Below are 25,091 nucleotides of genomic sequence, written 5' to 3'. Positions count from 1 at the left end.
TATTAAATGCCTGGAATGAGAATTAAAATTTGAATCTTAATTAAAGTTTCTGTATGGGCCATTATTATACGTTTTCACTGAATCATATCACTAAAAAAAAACTCAACCAAAGAATAAAATCCTACTTTATTATGGTTGTTGAAATGTTATTTGTATGGTGAGGTTATGGAATAAATAATCCCCACCTATTTGTTCATTCATTCATTTACTCCATAATCCATCATATTCTCACAGACAGAAATTATTGTGACAGTGTGTGTTTTTTTTTCCAATACTTCAAACACATGTAAAACTAAACAATATCTCTAAAATCACATCCATCTATAGCAGTGTCTGATTGTATTTGGGATGACACTATCCAGGATGGATGCCAGAAAATGGGATAGCCTTTGACTCCTACTACATGTATTTATTCACTAGCCTGCTTGCTTCAAATTTTTGAACTCATTGTAAAAAATGCCTAACATTTGTGATAAACATGTTCAAACATAAATACAAATCCATTAACTCTCCTATGAACTGCTGAGAAAGAAACCTACTTTTATGAAACACATTAAAGAAAATAAACACAGGTTGCTGAATTAAAATTCTGTAAAACAACTCCTATTACTTATTGGAAAGCAGAAATATCCTCTCAAAGGTCATTCTTAATGCATGTAGGATGGGCTGGAGATGATCAGCAAAATGTGAAATTAAGAAAAATAGGATCAATAAACGACAGGAATTATGTGCTTAAAAGAGCGTAATGAATACTTGCAGAGACAGTAGCCGCCCATTAACAGGATTTCTCTTCCACTGTTTAAGAAAAGCACATTTCATTTCTCAAATGCTTTTATTCAACATCTCCATGCTCCCATTTGGCCACCAGATTTATCTAAACCAAAGCACAATTATATCAAGCTCTGTGCAAGTATTTGCATCATTCTACATTATTTCCAAGCTTTGTGACTTTGTTGAAAAATCTAGTAGGAAAGACAGTACATTGCTACAACAAACTATTAATTGTTTTCCAATGTTTTTTTTTCTGGGAGTTTTTCCTTGTCTTCTTAGAGAGTCAAGGCTGGGGGGCTGTCAAGAGGCAGGGCCTGTTAAAGCCCATTGCGGCACTTCTTGTGTGATTTTGGGCAATACAAAAATAAATTGTATTGTATTGTATTGTAAGTACAACCTGAATTTGAATACCTTCCTAAAAGGCAAGTTGAAAAGAAGACAATAAGAAAATGAGGCCAATGTTTAATTAATTGTGATATTGGAATAGCATATGAAACACAGACGTGTCAAAGTAAAATTAAATGATCGAAACAACTGTAGACTTTGAATGCACTGCTGAAGACTGATTTAACTGAAAGAATAAGCAACTCTTAAATTGCCATACATTAAAACTTGTGTTAAAACTACTGCAAATACTATCCTCAATTGTTCATCACCATCAATGACTTGATAATTATATTCTAAGCCATTAGTGCTACCCAGGTGTGCCAATAACAGTGTAGTGCCCCTGGGTCCAGACCTGAGGGAGACATGCTTTTCAAGTGGTCGAGACCTGTCTGAGGAGGATGGTACTGCCTGGAGAAGCTGACATAATAGCAGCTCTGTGATCGCCATTTTGCAAACACAATGAACACTTTAGCTGTGTCAGGGGTCCATCTCCTTGGGTGCGTGTTCCCTAGCAACTGTCGCAGAGCCAAGGGACAATGGGCATATGAGTTGCCCCAACACTCTCACTCTATCCTTTGGTCTTATCACAATATATGTATATACTATATACTCTCTCTCTCTCTCTCTCCCTCTCTCTCTCTCTCTATATATATATATACAGTATGTATACATATATATATATATATATATATATATATATATATATATGTGTCCTTCAGTAAGTATGAAAAAATGGTCACATGTTCACTCAGGTTCCCTTTACCTAATATTTGATTTTCATTAAAAACCTTAAAACAATAACAGAAGGAACTGGGAAGGAAGCTGTTTTTTTCATGGTAATGTACATTTACAGTATAAGCAGGGTTCATCAAACAGATTTGATTCAGGGCCAGAAAATATGAGCAAGGCCAGGTCAGATACAACCTCTCCTTTCAGGCATCTCCTTGAACAAAAAAACATTTTAATAGGCACAATCCCTCATCCAATCACTCATTCACATGCCGCACATGTTAGATCAATTCATATCTATGAAATTTATATCTATACAAAATAAGGAGTCATCAAGTATTTGTTACATTCTAATGTATTAATCAGTCATTTAAAATCATACTCTTTCTCATGAAAATCCTTATTGATTGTACCCAGTCACATAGGTTTTGATGATTCGCTAGGAAACAACATTTAAAAGTCTGAGAGTGCAATAATATGTTGGTTGAAATGGAGCTACTCGATTTGAATCTTTCAAACTGCTCATTTTACCCATTGAAGTAAATCTATTCATTTTGCCATTTCCTCTGGTAAAATATATAGAAAAAAGAGATTTGTTTCCAGCACAGACCATGAAGGACACCATGAGAGAGTACTATCTTCAGACTTATACATTTAATTAACATATTGTTCAAGTTGTATGTTTACAATTTTCTCTAAGATTTAGGACCAAAGTTAAATTAAATATTGCTGTATAATTCTTAAAAACATTTGGATATGTGTCCTTTAATCAATCAGTGTCTAATAATGGCTGTTTTTGAATGATTTGTTCATTGTGTTCACTATTGGTAGTGCAACTACTGCAAGTACATTTTTCAACAATCTGGATGGAATTGAGTGTAAAGAGGACAGGCATTAGATTTCATTTTGGAAATTGAACAAAGGTCTCTTGCTCTGTTATTGGTTTAAATTCACTCAGATGGGTAGTTAAAGGGGAGATATGACATGACAATATGCATTGAGATTGGAAAGCTGATTGATCAATCTATAATGTAATCTAATTTATTAGTAGAGAAATTCACAAAGTTATTGCTACTAATGTTAAATAGAATTGTGTGTGACATTTCAGATATATAATTTGCCCACTTATGTATTGGTCTGAATTAAAGTCAAAGGGTTATTAATATTTCATTTATTAAGTCTTGAAAAAAAATCAGAGCATCTATTATAGAGCACTTTTTATAAAGTATAATGTCTTCAAGTTCATGAACACTGACATAATTGCAACTTTGTTCATTTCCGTTGCTCTAATTCAATGCTTAACCATGATGAACATCTTTAGGTGCATTTTCTAAAAAAAAAATCCTATCTGCCCATGTGAAACACCTTGGATCTCAGTAAACAGATTTTGTTGTCATTTGGAACACTAATTCTTTAAGGAAATTTGTCAGGAACGTTTATTTTTTGATATTTCCAACAGAGCTCACTGTTCAAAAATTTTAAACGTGAACAATTTCCTTTTAAAAAGCATTGTCAAATTTTCAAAATGGTCTATCATAAAACAAAGAAACTTTCTCTGTGACCTTAATTACTACTTCATTTTCTGTTTACATTGGGTGAATTTATTTCAACTTGTATGTTTTCATCTTTTACACATCCATAGCTGCTTCAGATAGCAAAACAAATACTCCATATACAAATTACTAACACAGCAGTAAAGTCTCACGCATGGCTGGGAATTCAGCGTCACATCAGCTGCTCTATAGGGCCCATGGGAGGACTTAAACATAGACTTGAACTTTCCATTAGATAGATAGATAGATAGATAGATAGATAGATAGATAGATAGATAGATAGATAGATAGATAGATAGATAGATAGATAGATAGATAGATAGATAGATAGATAGATAGATAGATAGATAGATACTTTATTAATCCCAATGGGAAATTCATTAGGTAGTACATTTAAAAATTTTATATTTAAGAAATAAAAATTACAGTTAGCGATAGACACTCCCCATCCATCAATTAACAATAGTACAGTATTTCATGAAATTTGATCACTTGAGTTGGAATCTGGTGTCTATAAAGCAATTTCAGTCACCAAAGGCCTATTTGGGTTTGATTTTTAACCACGATATTGTGAAGTGCTATTAAAAAAACAGCCATACGTTCTATTATCATTGTTATTTTGAAATATGATTCATTGTTCCAAAAATGTTTAATAAAAATATTTCTGTCTGATGAAGTAAGGAATAAAAAATGGAAATACTACAACTTTCATAACAGTTAACTAACACCCAAATGCACCTGAATGTTACACCATGTATACATCTTTAACTTGTTTCACTTTGATCACCTTTACTTTCAGAAGAACAGCTTTATCTATTGCCTCTTTCATATATGAGAGTAAATGTTTGACAGCTAATGTACATGATTTATTGTTTAAAATATTAGTACCATTTTAATTTAGGTACTGCAAAAATGCATCTGTTAGACATTTACTATTTACTGTATATAACAAGACCTGGTGTGGCACAGTGGCGCAGTGGTAGCGCTGCTGCCTCGCAGTTAGGGGACCTGGGTTCGCTTCCCGGGTCCTCCCTGTGTGGAGTTTGCATGTTCTCCCCGTGTCTGTTTGGGTTTCCTCCGGGCGCTCCGGTTTCCTTCCACAGTCCAAAGACATGCAGGTTAGGTGGATTGGCGATCCTAAATTGGCCCTGGTGTGTGGGTGTGTTTGTGTGTGTCCAGCAGTGGGTTGGCACCCTGCCCGGGATTGGTTCCTGCCTTGTGCCCTGTGTTGCCTGGGATTGGCTCCAGCAGACCCCCGTGACCCTGTGTTCGGATTCAGCGGGTTGGAAAATGGATTGATGGATAACAAGACCTTAACAATGACTTCTTTGGGTCTTCATAACATTTACAGTTCATAACATTTACAAAACATCGGCAAAGTGTTTATTCATCCCTGCAATGTGACCTACTAACATCTGGTAACCTACTGGCATGGCCTGAGGTGACTGATCTGAAACACATTTCTCTTGATATGACGAAATACAGTGGAGCACTTTTAAAAACTGCTGATAACCCCTTATTTTAATATGGCTTTCTTATAGATTATTTTTAGTGTAACCCAGATATTCTGTATATGCATTTAATTATTGTTTTTATCATGGCTCCGCAATCCGTACTAAGCCCTACTTTCTCTGCTGTTCTTTTTCCAGTTTTCTGTGGTGATGATCTGTGCCACCACCACCTGATCAAGAAACCATGCAGTCCCTGCATTGATGGATTGAAGGCCAGAGGTCCACATGACCATCATCTTCTAATTCTTTCACGTGAAGCCTAAAAACCATGAGGACTGATTTAGATCATTTATGTTAGGTGGAATGTCCTGTATGGGCTGGGCGGTCTCGTGGCCTTGGAACCCCTGCAGATTTTGTTTTTTTTTTCTCCAGCCCTCTGGAGTTTTTTTTTGTTTGTTTTTTCTGCCCTCCCTGGCCATTGGACCTTATTTTATTCTTTGTTACTTAGTATTGCAGAGTCTTATTTTTATATTTTTCATTTTTCTTTCTTCATCTTGTAAAGCTACATCATTTGTATGAAAACGTACTGTATAAATAAATGTTGTTGTTGTTGATATTACATATTTAGCAACTTATTTATATTTAAGACCTGGGAATCCTTGATATTAATAAGTAATTTTAGCATCAGGTCAATATCCCACACTGCACAGAGATGAATAACCAATCTATTGATATAATATGCTGATATAAGTGATATGAAGGCCAAAATAAGCATTTGTTAAGGTCTGGTAACATAAGAGTAAATGAGATATTAAATGCAGTTTTGCAGTACCTAAACAAAAGTATTACCAACATTTTCACTCCTTTTGTTATAAATTGGCAAGTGAAGAAGCAAATCAAAGGTAATCACTAATGGTTTAAAATAGTTTCATTAATTAAATTCTAACTGGTAACAGTATCAGTAATAATTACATCTGAAGTAAGATTACAAGAGTGTGCTGAATATTTCACAATTTGGGAAACCACCTATAGAATCAATCAGGGAGAGTATACCTTACTGAAGGTGACAATATGAGGAGCATGAATCTTTTTTCATTTTGTCCTATCTGAAGGTATTTTTATATTATATTAAAAGTGATCTGATTCTCATATCCTGTTTTCATTCTACAACATCTTGAAAGTCACAACATTAGTACTCCATTCAGAAAAGAGATATCCTCTATAATGTCTCTATTGCCTTTAAGTTTTATTACTGAAGGCCTATCTTTTGTGCTGTTCCTGTAAAGCATATTTAGAATTTGTAAGTGTTTACAGTACTACTCAATACTTTCTGAAAAAGCCTGACTGATATGAGAACTACACATGTGTAAGACCTCTGGGTGAAACATGAGACAAAGGTTGATTGCAATATCCGCCTCTTCTAAAACCACCGCATGCTTGGTTCATCCTTAAAAATAATGTTATATTTAGACACTTCATCACTTTCTTTTACCCATGTATGCTTGTTCTTTACAACAGAGACAGACTCAAAAGCAGTCAAATGCCCAGAGGTACTCTCCAGTGTGCAATCCTGACAGAGGGAGCATGCCCGTCTGCCTCCAAAGCTGACCTCCGAATGACAGTGTTTAAATGAAACGTCCGGTCATAAAGGCATTTGAGAAAACATGACTAGTGAAGCAACTATGTGCATCTCAACCCCACTCACTTCATCAAAGTTTAGAACACTAAGGTATGAGTGCCTGAAAAACAGAAAAATATTAAAAACAAAACCATATTTGTACTTTGTTTACACAGATTATTAAAGTGAATACATTTTTGATGTCCCACGACTGGTATCAGTTTTTTTAAGCTTGTTCATGATGTAAAACAAAAGGCAATACATTGTCCAACAAGGTGATTTTTAAAGGACTACATCACTTTAGGAAAATGTAATTATTTTGACACATTTTGTCTTTTTTTATTTTTTCTATAGACTTTGCTTTAAGTCATTTTAATAAGTTCCGGTTTAGCAGTGATCTGACTGCTACGTGTTATAACTATTTTTCCACATTCTCTATTGCTCGCTTTTACTTTTATTGTTCACAAAATCCTGGTAAATCCTGACAGGTACCCAATTGCCCTACACTCAAACAATTGTAACTCTTGGAGGCTGTAGGCAAAAGAATGTTCGCGTTCTGGTGAGCCATGTTTGGTCTCACAAGTGGAATGATATTTAGCAAAAACACAACAGTCAGTTAGCAAAAATTCAAGTCAGACATAAAAAGAAAACAAAGGCTCCAGTCAAAACCATTCAGGAAAAAAATTGAGTGGTCACAGTAAGATCACTCGGATCTGCTAGCATACTTCTGAAGGTGTGGATGTGCTGGCAGATTGGAGTCCTCTGAAAGTCCTGAGAATAGAGGCAATGTGGGGACTTGATGGTCTATGCTAGTGTGGAGGAGCTCAGTGAAGTCTCTTTTCCTTGGGTAATTTTGGGGAGTGTGAATAGAGCAAAAGCCTGAGTCTTTTCTTTTTCTTTTTATTTATTCATAATTCCACTGTGCTTTCTGTGATTCTGGCACGGCACAAGGACTAGTTTTAATATGAATTTACTGCAGGGCACAAGTCTGTGAATTGGCACATACATAATAAATAGCTTTTGTAGAAGCCTGAGTCTATGTTTCTCTGTCCATTCAGCTATGATCACAGGTGCCCATAGTCTGAGCGATGTGCAAAGGTCCCGTTGCATGAGACATCACAAAGACGTAATCACGCTCAAGTCAGACACGGTCCCGGTTCTGTTGTCTTAGGTCAACTGGCTGACCACCCCCAGAATGGAATTCAGCAATATTATATAAGTTTATACGATTATTAAATCTTTTCATCTTTGTCTATGTGATGTTTCTTGGTACACCTCTCCGACATGTTTCCATAGGTTTTAGCCATGGTACTCTGATATTCCTCATAGACCTTACAGACATGCACGCCGTGTTCATTAGAAATTCAAAATGGCCTCTCATTGCTGTTTCCTGACTTGTGCCTGTTGCTGCCTGTATAGACTGATTAGAAACAGATATGTATGTCACTGGCATAGCAGTATAGTGTAGGCAGATACCTAGAGCAGCCAATGATCTGGGGCACACAAATGCCCCTGTCCTCCGTGCATCATCACCACTCTCATCTGTATGATCTCATCCACATGGACATGACCTCTTGTTTAGAGCTAGAGACCTATTTCACCATTTTGCTCTCCTTCTTCCTCTCCCTCCATTGCTGTTGTCAACTGACCAGAGTGGAGCATGAGAAGTGTCATGGGAGGACCACTGTCAAAAACAAGTGACTGGACAGGTTAGTGAAGAATGCATGTATGCACACTTGTTTAATCTGAGCTACACTCATTTATATGAGAGAGAACTCCAGCAAATTTATTATGATTTAATAAAATAATACTTTTGCTGTTTTTTTGTTGGAATTTTCAAGTTTGTTGATATTCAGAATTATTGTTTGAAATTGTTTTGGACTTCTGACACTGTTTGCTTGAGTGATTATTTTTTTACATTCGTATTTTGTTTTGAAGTATTACCATGTTGTTGTATTCAATGCCATTTTATGTTTTGTTTTTGTCATCGGTGGGCATTTTCTGCCTGAGAGTACAAAATGTAATGTAGTTGTAATGTACTTGTTCCAATGCTATTTTGACAGCAGGAAGTTGCACGTCATGACCTCATCACCTTTAAGATTGCAACATAATCCTGTTATCCATGATTTTGATTTCCAAAAAAAAAAAAAAACAACAAAACAAAACAAATCTTCAAGGTAATAGGAGTTAATGCTTCAAAAAATATTAAGACCGTAAATTCTTTATATGTTTGTTTTTTGGTTTCATTTGATTTTCCTCATATTTTTGCGTTGGTCACATTTACTTGACCACAATTGCTCCCTCTCCATATCTTGTTCTAATTTTTGATCTTTTTGTCTACCTTTATATTCAACTCAACAGATATGCAGTGCAAAGCTTCTCATTTTGTCTGAGTCTCAATTAAATAGCTAAATCATTACATTAAATAAATAATATAAACTAGATTTTGTAGCAAGTTCAGTTATTTTATTCTTTGTTGGACATGACTGATTGAAAGGGGCAAATACTTATTGACAAAGCCTTAATGATATATCCATTATAACAGCAGGAAACAAAGTTTATTTAACAGAGAGAGAGAGAGAGAGAGAGGTTTGGAGCATACTGTATTGCCGCATCCACCACACGACAAACCACCTCAGGATCCCAGATTAGGACCTGAGTGCGACCATGCAACGGGTGATACCTCAGCACCACACTAGTTCAGATGGAATGGAACAGTGTGAGGTTTTTTATGGTGGGCTGAGTGCCAATTCTGCCACCAAACCCCAGGTTTTTCCCTGCAGGGCCTGCTTGCAGGGCTGGATGCAGATTAACGTCATACCCAGGACAGAACAATTGCAGGTGAAGGGCCTTACTCAAGGGCCCAACGGAGTAGAGTCACTTCTGACATTTACAGGATTTGAACAGGCAACCTTCCGATTGTGTGTGCAGATCGCTAGCCACAGAGCCACCACTCCACCTTCGCTGTTATTTAACAGCAAAGTTCATAATTGATTATAAGATGGTCAAAGCCATCTGATGCTTTTTGTTCAGGTAAAAAAGAGAGAATGACAAGAGCTAAAGACAAAAGTATGTCATATTAGAATTTCATTGCAAACGTTTTTATGTTAGATATTGTGGATTAATAACAGAACTGAAAAATGAAACTTGACCCAGTAGTTAGTTAACATATTTTAATATTATATATTCTTTTATTTATAATACAGCTGAACCTTTTCTTAAAACCCTTTCAACAGACCACAGCAAAAAGGATAAACTATGAAGTGAGTCGATTTTTTTACACTGATTCAACAGAAGGAATCCCCAGTTTTAACTTTCATCCCATTGGGGCAGATAGCTAATGCTGTTCAAATTCAACACTAGGGCTACATTTTTCCTTATTCACAAAAGCAGAAACATCAATGTTAGCAGAAAGAAACTTTGTCTTATTAATTCAGCTCCCACTTCTGCTGCTTTGAATGAAAGGCCATCTTTGATATTCTGTATGTATGTCTGAGGTATTCCTCTGGCTCCTCATTGTTATATGTGAATATAAACATCCTTGAAACCCCAAGGGGGACTCAACCTCGCTCTTTATAATTTATATCTAGACATCCATAATGGAGGCTAAAGACCCTGATACAATTAGAGATGCCTTTGTACAGGTGTGTGTGTTTTTTTTGCGATATTACAACTTGGATATCACTGGTTGTAGATGTATAAAATATCTTTGAAACAGTATGGTGCACAATGTTTTAGCTGTGCACACTCTGTGTCCATGAAAGGCATAGGGGTGATGAAGAGGGTGACTTGCTTAACCTCACCTAGGGCATCAATGACTATGGACCACCACTGGTATGCTTTGTTATTTTCCAAAGAGAAAGGCTGTCCATATCCAAGTCAAAGGAAGACAGTACTGGACAGAGAGGTCTCTGGAATTTATTGACTTTATTTGTCCATTGAATAAAACAATGCACACTTCTCAAGTCGATGTGATTAGACAGTGAAAGGGTGTATAACAATACTACAAATTGACACGTAAAGAAAGCGTTTTAAACCAATGCAGTGTTGCAGGGTCAGTGAGGTTGTACCCACAGGGTTAGTGATATTCATACATGCAGTAATGTGAACCGCTTACCTGAAATCATTCTGGTTTCATTATGTGCATATTTCTATTTATAAGTAAATCACAAAACAACATTCAGCAATTACAGTTTATTCACTCGACAACTGCAGTTTGTATTCCCATTATTGTACCTGCTATGAAATCCAGCCCCTTCGGTGCCGTTAATTCGGACTCCACGGAATATGCTGTGCAATATAACACCCTGAAACACGCAAATTTTACACAAATGTCAACCTGGCGGTCCTGAGGAAGGCAGAAGAAGTGGGAAGACGAATCCGTGCAGTTTATGTAGGCCAGCAGTGCCGCGCACTCGCGGCTCGAGGAGGCAGCCAGGAGCGCATTAGAAGATCAGAGAGCAGAGGCAGCCTGTAATCCTCGCGATCTGACGGTGCCTGCCTGCCTGCCTTTTTGCTTTTTTTCGGCTGTATCATCGCCTCGTTTCTCCCCCCTCCTACTCCTCCTCCATCTCCTGCTCCTTACTTTCACTGCAGCTGCATCGTCTAGGAAGATCCCGAGCCTCGGAATGTCAGCGATGATGGGGCTACCGGTACAGTGGAGGCTGAGCTTTTCTTTCCTTGGGATTTTTTCCGTTATCTTTTTAGGGATCCCGCTTTTGAAAGCTGAGGAGGATCAGTCCCAGGATATGGAGTGCAAAATGAAAACCGTCACCGTGTCCGCCTTGCCGTTTCTGAGGGAGAACGATCTGAGCATCATGCACAGCCCTTCCGCCTCCGAGCCGAAGCTCCTCTTTTCTGTCAGAAACGATTTTCCCGGAGAGATCGTGGTCGTGGACGATCTGGAAAACACCGAGCTTCCCTTTTTTGTGCTTGGTGAGCTACAGCGTCTTATCTATCTATCTATCTATCTATCTATCTATCTATCTATCTATCTATCTATCTATCTATCTATCTATCTATCTATCTATCTATCTATCTATCTATCTATCTATCTATCTATTGCCGCTGCTTTTCCTATTTATTACATTATTGCTCATAGTTTTAAAAGGCACGAGGCCTTATTTATATTGCCAGGCTGAGTCTGCAAGTGGTTATTAAATAAAACGTGATGATGCTTACTGTATACAATACTAATAATGCGTATGGAACAACGCTTTGTCCATGTGTTGTTTAGATACTTTAAACCATATTGCTACCTGTCACTTCGCACACATGATGTACTGTTTTGACATTATTGCATGGGGCATTTTATTGTCAAACCTTCCCTATTAAAAAGTATTAGGCCTTCACTGTGAGGAAACACAGCTGATCATGAAAACAATGTGTTCACTGCATGTACTGTAACTGCAGTTTACCGTCACTTTGTTACTTATGTGTGTGTATGCTTTCTTTATACTGTATTGTGGTCAGGATATTCAGGTAAATTTAGTCTTAGGCCAGAGTAAGGCATGCACAATAATCTCCTCCAATGTCTGCTTAGCTTTCTCCATCAGGTGATCAATTTTGTTTGCGTGCCTGAAGTTAAGTGTGGATGTTGTGTTTAAGTTGTCCTTAAAATATTAAAGTCAAAATAACAATATCAGGTTTCAGAATATTGCGTAATAGAGTTGAATTCCATGTCATGTTTTTGACTTATGGTGTATACTGGACACTTTCTATCTGATTTCCAATAATTGATGTTTGCCTGTTATAATGGCATGTCTTTATAGCATTTAACTCTATAATAATGAATGTTTTTAGATAATGCACAGATTAAACTTAATGGTGCATTGGCCTGTTACCCATACTGTTGATGTAATCTTTGTAAATAATACTTTTGGAGTAGACATTATGTTTATTATTGGTAAAAAATTTTCTGCTAAAATAAATAGTGTGTAAGATATTCTGTTTTGCAGTGCACCAGACAATCAATTTTTTGTAAAAAGTAAATCTATGTTTAGAAAACGTTATCTTCCCTCCCTACCTCTATAGTGGAGGGGGCCTCACTTGGAGTCAGTTAATTTCATGGTGGTTGTTGTGTGTGATTTACATTGGTTATGTTTATCTGATCTGTTTAGTTCATGTAGAGTTCAGCAAGCCAATTAGAGATTGCATTTTATACTGTTTTTCTCTTCTTTTATTTTGTGGTGTCTAACATGTATTCATACATGCAGTGAGGAGGTTTATAAAAGATATAGTTGGAACAACTCAGGATTTTAAGCCTAACAAAATCATCACTTATGAAGAAAACAAAGGCAATAATACAATAGTTAGATGTAATAGATAATCAAAATATACACATTTTTAGATATATTAATTATTTTAATTATTTTCTAAAGCTGAATATCAATAAGTCCTGAGTTCTGTCTTGTAACAGAAAAACTGTATGGATTATTCTAAACATTTCATTGAAGTCAGACTGTAACACTATGTGTCCTTTAGCTTGAACCAGATGTGGTGTATAGGTTAAGGCTTTGGACTTCAAATCCCGCTACTGACACTGTGTGACCATGACCACATCACTTCACCTGCCTGTGCTCCAACCTGGAAAACAAAGGAAATGTAACCAGTTGTATCTCAGCTGTTGTAAGTCACCTTGAATAAAGGTGTCAGCCAAATAAGTAAATATAAATAATAACTAATGACATGACCGTGAAGCAATACAGGAAAATATTCTAGCTAAATGAATAAAATAACATCCATCCATCCATCCATCTTCCAACCCACTGAATCCGAACACAGGGTCACGGGGGTCTGCTGGAGCCAATCCCAGCCAACACAGGGCACAAGGCAGGAACCAATCCCGGGCAGGGTGCCAACCCACCACAGGACACACACAAACACATCCACACACCAAGGCCAATTTAGAATCACCAATCCACCTAACCTGCATGTCTTTTGACTGTGGGAGGAAAAAGGAGCGCCCGGAGGAAACCCACACAGACACGGGGAGAACATGCAAACTCCACGCAGGGAGGACCCGGGTCTCCTAACTGCGAGGCAGCAGTGCTACCACTGCGCCACCCATAAAATAACATGTTATTCCTTATTCCTATTAATGAATATTATACATTTATTGTATTTTAATACATTTACATGTTTATTCTCTCCTACAATAGCAAAAATGTAAAGTTTATAAAAACCAAGACATTCTCATTTAATTTTTTAAAGAATTATGCTATAATATATTATTCAATTAATTTAAAGCAGCACAGTTTGTTAAAATGATTTTGAATAGCAGATATGTAGCTGTCCATGGTGCTGTTGACTCAGCTTCAATAGAATAACAAAAATGTAGCAAATTAAGAAAATGGCTTAATCTGAAATGCAAGCCTTATCACAATGACAGGAAAGTCTGCAGCCTGGAGCAGGTGCTAATTCTTTTGCAACATTTTGTTTTGTATTTTCATCTTTCCCACATAAATAGGATTAATAGATTTCACAGTAGTAGAGTATCTGCCAAAGAGCGGGTGTGAGTGCTCACTGTTGTCCTACTGCCTTAAGCAAAATTCATCTTGGTATAGATTTTTTTTTTCTATAATGAGATTAGGTTAGTGGGTTAGCATTTCACTGGCATCTGTGTCTCAAAAGTACTTGCAACACTGATTTGCACAGAAAATGTAAGAATTCTATCTTTCACAATAAAATACTGTATGATAAAAAATCAACAAGCATGCGTTCACAGTGCCACTGACTTGTTCTGAGAATACTTTTAATGAAGACTATAGCTTTTAAAATAATCTGAATGCTTTACCTGAATTATTATTTTCCTTTAGGATTCATAAACTTTATACTTATTATTATTTATTATTATAATACATATTAAATTTTTTGTAGATATCAACACCTTTCTTTTCTTTTTTATGGTTATATTATTGTTATTATTATGCTATTAATTATAAACATCTCTAAATTAAACCAAATTAATTAAAAATGTGCCATGTTCTAGGTTTATTGACTTACATTTCATCTAAATTGCATTTTGAAAAAAAAAAAAAAAAAAAAAAAAAGCCAGAATGTTCTTATGCTGTGCTAAATGTAATATATTTTAAAATGTGTTTAATATATATACTTTTTAAGTAGGCATTTCACTGTTCTTCTTCTTCTTCTTTCGGCTGCTCCTATTAGGGGTTGCCACTGCAGATCATCTTCTTCCATATCTTTCTGTCCTCTGCATCTTGTTCTGTCACACCCATCACCTGCATGTCCTCTCTCACCACATCTATAAAACTTCTCTTAGGCCTTCCTCTTTTCCTCTTCCCTGGCAGCTCTATCCTTAGCATCCTTCTTCCAATATACTCAGCATCTCTCCTCTGAACATGTCCAAACCAACGCCATCTTGTCTCTCTGACTTTGTCTCCCAACCATCCAACTTGAGCTGACCCTCTAACGTCCTCATTTCTAATCCTATCCATCCTCGTCACACCCAGCGCAAATCTTAGCATCTTTAACTCTGCTACCACCAGCTCTGTCTCCTGCTTTCTGGTCAGTATCACCGTCACCAAACCATATAACATAGCTGGTCTCACTACTGTCCTGTAGACTTTCCTTTTCACTCTTGCTTTTCACTTTTCTAATAGTAGGAAAAAGTAAACACTAATGCAATATACTTAGCTAATGTAATGGACATTTAAAAATATACTACAGTGCAGGGTAATACAAGGAAAATTCAAAAAGTTTTCGCACTTTTATATTTTTGGTGGAAATGGTGAAGGCAGGAGGAGTAGTAATTGGACATTAAAAGTTGGCACGACGCTGGGAAAATTGCATCACAAACAAAGGTGACTATGTAGAAAAGTGATGTAATTTGTCTTTGAAATTCTTAATAAATAGAGTTAAAAAAGTGTGGAAACTTTTTGAACATCAATCGTATATATGATTTTATTGGAATACATTGAAGTTTGGGTTTCATGGTTGCACAGTGGTTAGTGCTGTTGTCTCTCCCAGATCCAGCTACCAGGGTTTTAATTCCATGCCTGGGCATTGTCCATAAATTTTGCACATGTTTGCTGTTTGTGCATGGGTTTTCCACTTTGTACTCTAGATTTCATCCCATATCCTTAATATCATCCTTGTAACATTAGCACCCTTTCCACATTTGATTTCTTGGTTGTGCCAGATGCTTTCAGGACAGGGCCTAGCCCCCCACAAAAAACTAAATTGGTTTAAGCAGATTTGAGAATGTTATGTTTTCCTATGGCAAAGATCCAATGTCTCCTATTTACTCTGAGGCCATAATCAATAACTTCACAAAAAACATAAAAAAGTTAATAAATCTGGCAACACTTGACTACCAAGATTGTCACAGTTATCAAAAAAGTTACTCTACGAAGCGTTTTCAGCTGTTAGATAATGTTGAGTGGAGTGTCTCAGTTATTGGCAGAATAGACTTTTCCATTGTTTTGGCTCTGCTCCTCACAGTAGTTCTAATTATGCTTGATAATGTTAAGTGAAACTTTAAAATGTATTTTTTAAGTTAGATTTTTTTCACTAGCTTTTAGCTGAATGTCTAATTATTAAGTTAATAAATATACATCCGGCAAGAGTTTAGATCGGTTGAAAGGCATATCAGATGAAATTTAGAAGATTTATCAGACCTTACTGGTGCTTTGCATTTTGCAAAATTTCCTAATAAATGAAAGTAATAGATAGTCAAATATGACATCTGTTTCTGATCACATTTATATTTTGGTTTCATACTCTTCTTATCCTTGCACTTCTTGTGTCACTTTATTCTTAATACACTTACAATGCAGGTAAATATAAATCTTTATTGAATAAATGATACTATAACAGACCAAAGTATAAAAAAAATATAATAGGGTTTGATAAGTATGTGTCCATTAGCGCAATTATGTAAATTGTGCCTTGAATGCAAAAAAAAATCACTAACACTGTAGGAAAGGGCAGCACGGTGGCGCAGTGGTAACACTGCTGCCTTGCAGTAAGGAGGCCTGGGTTCGCTTCCAGGTCCTCCCTGTGTGGAGTTTGCATGTTCTCCTCGTGTTAGCGTGGGTTTCCTCTGGGTACTCCGGTTTCCTCCCACAGTCCAAACACATGCAGGTTAGGTGCATTGGCGATCCTAAATTGTCCCTAGTGTGTGCTTGGTGTGTGGGTGTGTGTATGTGTGTGTGCCCTGCGGCGGGCTGGCACCCTGCCCGGGATTTGTTCCTGCCTTGCGCCCTGTGTTGGCTGGGATTGGCTCCAGCAGACCCCCATGACCCTGTGTTAGGATATAGCGGGTTGGAGAATGACTGACTGACTGATGACTGTAGGAAAAGTTCCTGTTATTTCATCACCTACTAAAAGAGTGTCTGCTGCTGTAAAAACTGGCTCTATGTATTTGGCATAGGAAAAAGCTGAGTATCCTCGGGAAAAGATTGATTATTTTAATTGGTTACTTTAAAAGTTTAATTGATTTTATTTAATTGTTAAGCACCTACAGCTGTTTTTATAAGTCAGGCATACAGCTAATCTAAAGTTGTGCAGAGCTACAGGTTTAAATACTATCAGCAGAAGTGTCATTTTATGAGTCTGAATAAAAGTATAGAGGTGACTTATAACAAGTGCTTAGGAAGAATAATGTCTGCCTAGTTAAGCCAAGAAAAGCAAATAACAGAAGATGAAAACCTTAAATTTAATAAGGCAAGTAGGGCACATCCAAAGGAATTTATGTTTAGCACACCTCATTTTTCTTTGTTTTTAAATAATAAGTTTTTTCTTCTTATTACATGTTTCATATTTGATAAATTCATTAGAATGATATATTCTCATATATTCTGTGCTTGGTGGCAGGAGATTCAGACAGGGTTGCTGAATTTCTGTCCACTGTGGTGCCCTTCTACAAATATGCTACACAAATTCAAATGTACAAAGTTAATTTTTTAAAAAAGCGTTGTATCTTACATTTCAATTTTTTGTTTATAATATAGAAATTATCTTTAAAATAAAAAACAATGTTCTAAGAAAACATTAAACTGTGTTACTATAAGGGTTGAGCCTTACTATACAGTATGTGCTGTTATAGATAATGCTGTATAGAGTGAGCACAATACAGACACTTCTCCGCCAGTCATTATCATATTCAGATAAAAGGGTTTGATTATGTTTTTATTTTACACATCCATCGTTTAGTCCACTTGGGTTGATGAGTCCAGAAGCAAACAGAACAATAAGTATATTATTAGTGTCATAAGTATATTGTATACAAATTACTGTATATTGACTTTAAATGTGGGGTTTTGTTGCATCAGAATATGGCATATTACTAATGTGCAACTAAAAGTTTTAAATTAAACCCTTCAAATTCATCTGCCGATATCCCATTCAATTGAAAACAATCATGTTTGCTATTCTTCAGTCAGTGGACAACGGTAAATTACAGCAATAAAGTAACCAATTCCTTGTGCTTGTTATCTCCACTTTCTTCACTGTGTTTTTCTTGAAATAATCACTGCTGTATGTTGTTTTCCCTGGCAAAGCTTAGATTTACAAGACAACTGACATGTTTCTTCAGCACTCGTTTCATCTTTCTAGCCTGCTGCCATCACCACATTCTCACTTTCTTGCCTTTGTGCTTTCTGTTCATTTGTAGATGTTAGCCAATATGTCTGCATATATCAACAGGATGTCCTGTATCATTACTTTCATACTTTATAAGCAGCCTTTGTGTTTGAGATTTCGTGCTTGAATTCAATAATGTGGTTGCATGTTTTATTTTGTTTCTAGCAGTACAGCTTGGTCACTGGCAAGAGAATTGTGTGAGGTGTAGCAATTTGTGACAGCAAATGACAGAAACCCATTGATCACACTGTGGTTTATGATATCCTCATAAGTTCATTAAAATCTTAGATAAATAGATTTCACAATACATAAAGTTTCTGAAAAACAACCACAGTCCATTTTACTCATTAGCATGGATTAGTAGTGTCATAATTCATTAAATAGCTACTCAATTTGACTTGATGTAGTACTGTACATGTACTGTACATGTATACACTGCTGTGAAAAGGCTTTTGTATGTTCCTGATTCTTTTGTTCTTTATCTACAGTTAGGTCCATAAATATTTGGACAGAGACAACTTTTTTCTAATTTTGGTTTTGTACATTACCACAATGAATTTTAAATGAAACAACTCAGATGCAGTTGAAGTGCAGACTTTCAGCTTTAATTCAGTGGGGTGAACAAAACAATTGCATAAAAATGTGAGGCAACTAAAGCATTTTTTTTAACACAATCCCTTCATTTCAGGGGCTCAAAAGTAATTGGACAAATTAAATAACTGGAAATAAAATGTTCATTTCTAATACTTGGTTGAAAACCCTTTGCTGGCAATGACAGCCTGAAGTCTTGAACTCATGGACATCACCAGATGCTGGGTTTCCTCCTTTTTAATGCTCTGCCAGGCCTTTACTGCAGCGGCTTTCAGTTGCTGTTTGTTTGTGGGCCTTTCTGTCTGAAGTTTAGTTTTCAACAAGTGAAATGCCTGCTCAATTGGGTTAAGATCAGGTGACTGACTTGGCCATTCAAGAATTTTCCACTTCTTTGCTTTAATAAACTCCTGGGTTGCTTTGGCTGTATGTTTTGGGTCATTGTCCATCTGTATCATGAAATGCCGCCCAATCAATTGGACTGCATTTAGCTGGAATTGAGCAGACAGTATGTCTCTGAAGACCTCAGAATTCATTTGGCTGCTTCTGTCCTGTGTCACATCATCAATAAACACTAGTGTCCCAGTGCCACTGGCAGCCATGCACGCCCAAGCCATCACACTGCCTCCACCGTGTTTTACAGATGATGTGGTATGCTTTGGATAATGAGCTGTTCCACGCCTTCTCCATACTTTTTTCTTGCCATCATTCTGGTAGAGGTTGATCTTGGTTTCATCTGTCCAAAGAATGTTTTTCCAGAACTGTGCTGGCTTTTTTAGATGTTCTTTAGCAAAGTCCAATCTAGCCTTTCTATTCTTGAGGCTTATGAGTGGCTTGCACCTTGCAGTGCACCCTCTGTATTTACTTTCATGCAGTCTTCTCTTTATGGTAGACTTGGATATGGATACGCCTACCCCCTGGAGAGTGTTGTTCACTTGGTTGGCTGTTGTGAAGGGGTTTCTCTTCACCATGGAAATGATTCTGCAATCATCCACCACTGTTGTCTTCCGTGGACGTCCAGGTCTTTTTGCGTTGCTGAGTTCACCAGTGCTTGCTTTCTTTCTCAGGATGTACCAAACTGTAGATTTTGCCACTCGTAATATTGTAGCAATTTCTCGGATGGGTTTTTTCTGTTATCGCAGCTTAAGGAAGGCTTCTTTCACCTGCATGGAGAGCTCCTTTGACCGCATGTTGTCTGTTCACAGCAAAATCTTCCACATGCAAGCACCACACCTCAAATCAACTCCAGGCCTTTTATCTGCTTCATTGATAATGACATAATGACGGACTTGCCCACACCTGCCCATGAAATAGCCTTTGATTGTCAATTGTCCAATTACTTTTGAGCCCCTGAAATGAAGGGATTGTGTTCAAAAAATGCTTTAGTTGCCTCACATTTTTATGCAATCGTTTTGTTCACCCCACTGAATTAAAGCTGAAAGTCTGCACTTCAACTGCATCTGTGTTGTTTCATTTAAAATTCATTGTGGCAATGTACAGAACCAAAATTAGAAAAAAGTTGTCTCTGTCCAAATATTTATGGACCTAACTGTATTTTTGATGCTGAACGTTACCCATTCAATAAATGACATAAGTAAAATAAATAAATAAATATATGATTTCCTTGTTCACTCCAAGTCCTATCATTTATATCTTGCATTTGCTACACATGCAAAGATTCTCCCATGGAGGTCCATTTGTGTTACAGATTTTTTCATTATAAGCAATCTTTGACACAAATTCTCATAAGAACAACTCCAGCAGCAGTGTTGAGGGTAATGTGTTTAAAATTAACATACATTATAATAATTCATTACATTTATATAGCGCTTTTCTCAGTACTCAAAGCGCTATCCTGTAATCAGATTGCATTTTAAAGTAACAAGTAATGAAATGCAATATTTATTTAATTGATATAAAAATACAGTACCTGTGTTACTTAAGAAAAAAGGTATGCGTTACTGCATTACTGCTTAAGCTAATTCCCATTAAATTACTATGCTGTTTTGCAAAAGTATTGTGTTTATTTAGGAACATTGCACACACTTGTGTTTTGGCCATCTGGTAATAGTTACTGAGGAAGAGGTTAAGCACGCGTGTAGTGGGCAATCAAGGGAAAATGATTTAAAGAGAAGAGTGTGCTGCATGCAGTCCAGTAACAGAAACCTATAAATGAAGTGTCAGTTTAGTTTTCTTCCAGTTATTTATTATAGATATACTCAAACAGTGTGATCTGGTGTTTATACTGTAAATCTTTGGGGTCTTCCACTGGGGATGGAAAAAAGTGGATGGATGTTATTTACTTCACAGCATATAAAGGACTGAACGTTTTATAAAATACAAGATAATCATCACATTTCGATGTGTTTATGGTCAGTTTCATGAAGGTGCATTTATGAGATGTGGATTTAGTAACAAATGATGGTCAGTGAAGCAGGAAATTTTTCATGCGAAAGAAGAAAAAGTAAAACAAAAGTAGCACATTTTTGGTAATGCATTATATTTTATATTAATATTTTATATATTTTTTATAAATAAATATAACATATTTAGATCCTCTTTTTGTAAGTAATGAGTAATGTAACTAAGTTACTTTTGAAAGTAACATTTCCTGGCACTGTCTGGGGCTTATGCTAAATTATTAAACAATTTTTAGTATTTACATTATTGTACAAAATAATGGTATTTTGATTAGTATTTATTAAAGTTTAATAGTGCTGTAAACTTTGCATTCATTTATTATTACCATGTGCATTCAACAAATTTGGAGATACAATATATTATCTCAGTGGAACATTCTTATGTTTACTCCTGCTAGCTATTTAATATGAAAAAGAGAATGAAGATTTCATGATGAGGACATTTATTGGGAATTCCTTGTCTTGTGGTATTGATTAAAACAAAACAAATAGCCTCTCTGGGAGTTTTTTTCTATAAAACTGCTTTGTTTAATTTATTTTACAGACTTTACTGCGTTGTAGTATGTGACTATCATGAGGGCCAGTTGTGAGGATGAAAGCTTGTAATTTATGAATAGATATTCTTGTTATTATAATAATTTAGCATTGCTAAACATCCTGATTTTTTTTCCTGGAATATTCAAGAGGTAGTCTTATTTAGACACAATATGAATACCTGACTTTCACTTGAAGGTTATTCTGCCATAGTGGCCGGCTGCCTCATGGCCTCCTGGTTCAGTTGATTTCTGGATACATTTTGGTTTTCTCTGTTTTTTCCCCCACATTCCAAAAACAGGTTAGTTTAATTGGTGACTTTAGAGTGACCCTGTGTTTGTGTGTGAATATGTGTTTACAGTCAGCTTTTCCCACGGGTAGTCTACTGTAGCTAGCACTTGCTCTAATTTGTGTTCTTTGTGGTATTCCTTTTCTCCTGCTTTAATATTGCAGTTATTGTCATTTTCATTTAACAGATTCTAGTTTATAATTTTAGAATAGTTTTTGTCATGAACTCTTGCTGTTTCATTTTTTTACTTAATTTCATCTAATTATTATGTTTAGCAATTTTACTTTTCAATTATCTTTTACAGAATGTGCCATCTTATTTGTTGTATCATTACCTGTTACTAGGCATGTGATAAAAGGCTGACCTTATGTCACTTATGCTCGATATTAAAACCAGTGGCACACATTTAATCACACACAGATGTTTGGATATCTAAAATCTTCAATATATCAGTTCAAAAACTCTTAGTAGAGTTAGGGAGAAGGGCCTTTATTAACTTTTTCTTTGTCACCTTCTTTGTCCGATAACCATTTTAGCTAATTTTGTGGAATTATTTTGTCTTTCCGAGTATCTATTTTTCTCCACTCTACACAGCCATTATAGTTTTATTGTATACGACTTTTCATGATAAAAAGTGTGAATTAGGGCCACAGCAATTGATTATTTATTTAGTATTCTACCGATTATTCCATCAGTTATTCAAGCAATCAGATAAATACTTTTGCTTTATTTAAGATAAATAGTAAATATGCAAAAAGGTAAGACAGCTCACTTAAAACAAACAGCTAATTGATTTCCTTTCTAGTGAAACAAAGTTGTTATTGCTTAAATTGCATACAATAAAATTATTTGTCAAAACTAAATCCATTTAGCGCATTTAAGTGCCATATTACGTTCTGCATTTTAAAGAAAACATTGAATCACAAAAATAAAACAATACAAAAATATATCAATTACAAAGTACTTTAAAAAGGAATACATACAGCCTAAAACAAAGGCAAAAATCAATAATAATAATAGAAACACATTAAAACTGCCTTTAAGCTGTGCAGCTTAATTTTCAGAACTACAAGTTTCAACCTAACTACTGTGGACTGGATGCTTCCTGCTGAGATGCTGAAACATTGACGTTGTACTATTATGGTAGGCTAGTTTGGTTTTACAGTTGACATACTATACAGAGTTTTGTTTGTTTTCAGTTGGGAATAATCTCAAACTTTTTACACTTTTTATTGTTTTCTCTTTGCTTTGCTCCACACTATTTCTCTTTCTCCATTTTGCAATCTGTGGCATCAAATCGTGTCTTCACGTCACATATCCACAGAGTAAGCGCCTTGTGCAGTGCTAATAATCATCCTCGCGAAATACATTTCGCTCGCTGAGGTGTAGTTGTATGGATTAAACGAAGCTTCGAAGCAAAAGATTTTTAGTAATTGAAATACTCAAGTTTCTCGAGGAATTGTTTCAGCCCTAGTCTGAATTAGTAAAAGCCACTCTAGTTTGGTGTGTTCATAAGAAATGTGTTTATTTACTTCATGAGTACATAAAGTACATAACGACAAGAAATGTTACATCATATATTTGAAAAATTAAAATGTGTGCTTCAATTCAAATGTTTAAAGTCCAGACATTTTTATTGTAGTAGACATATGTCATTTTTCTCCATCTGATAGAGGTGTGTAGAGGTCTAGGTCTCCAGTAAAGGATCTAAAATCAAACATATTATCATATTCATGATCACTGACCTTTAAAACAATGCCACACATGCATATGATTGAAATTTGGTATTCTTAACCTTCTCAAAAGTGTCTCTTAGAGGGCAAGGACCACCAGTAAAGAATCAGATATCAAAAATATTACTATATTCATGACCAGCAACCTCAAAATAGCATTAAATGACATTCCATATGTCTATGTTACTGATCCCCAGTTTTTCAATGTTTTGTAAAAAGGAGTAATTTAACCGCTTGTATCCCCCTACAGGGTGAACTCCTGGGGTTGGCTTATGTGGTATGCACAACTTCAGATGCTTTTGATCATTTTTGCAGACGACACCTGTTGATTTACTCTTTATCATAAGGGCGTAATTTACTGCATAAAAATATTCTCCAAAAATGGCTTACAAATGAGTTTTTTTTTCAGGTCTAGAGGACCAAAAATAGAAGAAACCCCAAAAAGTTCAAAATCTTGCACAGACATCAAGAGGAATAAAATGGTATATCATACGTGTGGGTTTTCTCGTACTGGCGAGTCAGGAGATGACAGACAAAAAAACCTGAAGTAATTTCAAAGCATTCATAAGTAATTTTTATGAACACAATAAAGCTATTGTTTTGTTGTGATATATTATTTTGCTATTTTGCATATTATTTCAAAGGGCACCACTATGTTGTTGCTAGCAATGGCACCTGCTGCCAGCCTTATAGTTGATGCAGTATGTAACACCACCACACTGCTATTTTAAAAAAGGGTCATAAATAAAAAAGTAATAAACAGACAAAGAAATCATGCTTTTCTTAGGCAGAGATTCTTTTGGAATTCAGACTTTGATCTTTTGTATTGCATTTTAGTGAAGAAATGTTTATGCCTGCATGTAACAGACTTGTGCCTGCCTAATTACTTTCTTTTTGTTCTGCCCCTAAAGGAATGGATATTTAGCCTCTGATACTCAGTCTTTCACAATGTTTCTTTTTTCTGTATATTTTTCTCTATGGAGTTTAAGATCTGACACTCATTTTAGGAGTTTTATTTTTTTTTTAATTCCATTTGCTTTAAGAGTTATGAGATTGTTTGGACTGGTTTGACTGCCATTTTGTATTTTAATTATCAACACTGTTGTTGAGTTTGTGTTTTTAGGACCACTTCATGCACTGTTAAGGGTGTGTCCCTGGAGGTCATGACCTTCAGGAAATGATGTGATGGGATTAAAGGTCATTCAGGACTTCACTTCCTTATCCAAGTTGTATATTCAAATTCCCTTTTCAAAATGTCTTTATTCATAGGAAACATCTATTCTAAACAGCCTTTGGTTTTTGACATTAATTTTGATCTTGAAGTTTTCATCTGTTATTTTGACACTTGTTTTTTTTTGATCTCCAAGTTATGTCCCTTTTTCTTTTTACTTGTTTATATCCTACGCTCTCAAAC

At 35.9% G+C, this 25,091-nt stretch overlaps 1 protein-coding gene across 3 annotated transcripts in view; it reads left to right on the top strand.

Moving 5' to 3' along the window:
- The first annotated feature begins 10,860 nt into the window (after positions 1-10,860).
- astn1 (astrotactin 1) overlaps positions 10,861-25,091 on the top strand; it is a 1,266,263-nt gene continuing 1,252,032 nt past the window's right edge. For all 3 annotated transcript variants that reach the window (XM_051933197.1, XM_028811318.2, XM_028811317.2), the window contains exon 1: positions 10,861-11,444. In XM_051933197.1, coding sequence (XP_051789157.1) covers positions 11,138-11,444 — 307 coding nt within the window. In that variant the 5' untranslated portion in view covers positions 10,861-11,137. The remainder of the gene's footprint in view (positions 11,445-25,091) is intronic.

The sequence above is a fragment of the Erpetoichthys calabaricus genome, chromosome 10 (assembly GCF_900747795.2).
Source record: "Erpetoichthys calabaricus chromosome 10, fErpCal1.3, whole genome shotgun sequence".
NCBI classification, from domain to species: Eukaryota; Metazoa; Chordata; class Cladistia; order Polypteriformes; family Polypteridae; genus Erpetoichthys; species Erpetoichthys calabaricus.
The sequence above is the reverse complement of the archived record's forward strand: the minus strand, read 5'-3'. Positions and strand labels throughout refer to the sequence as shown.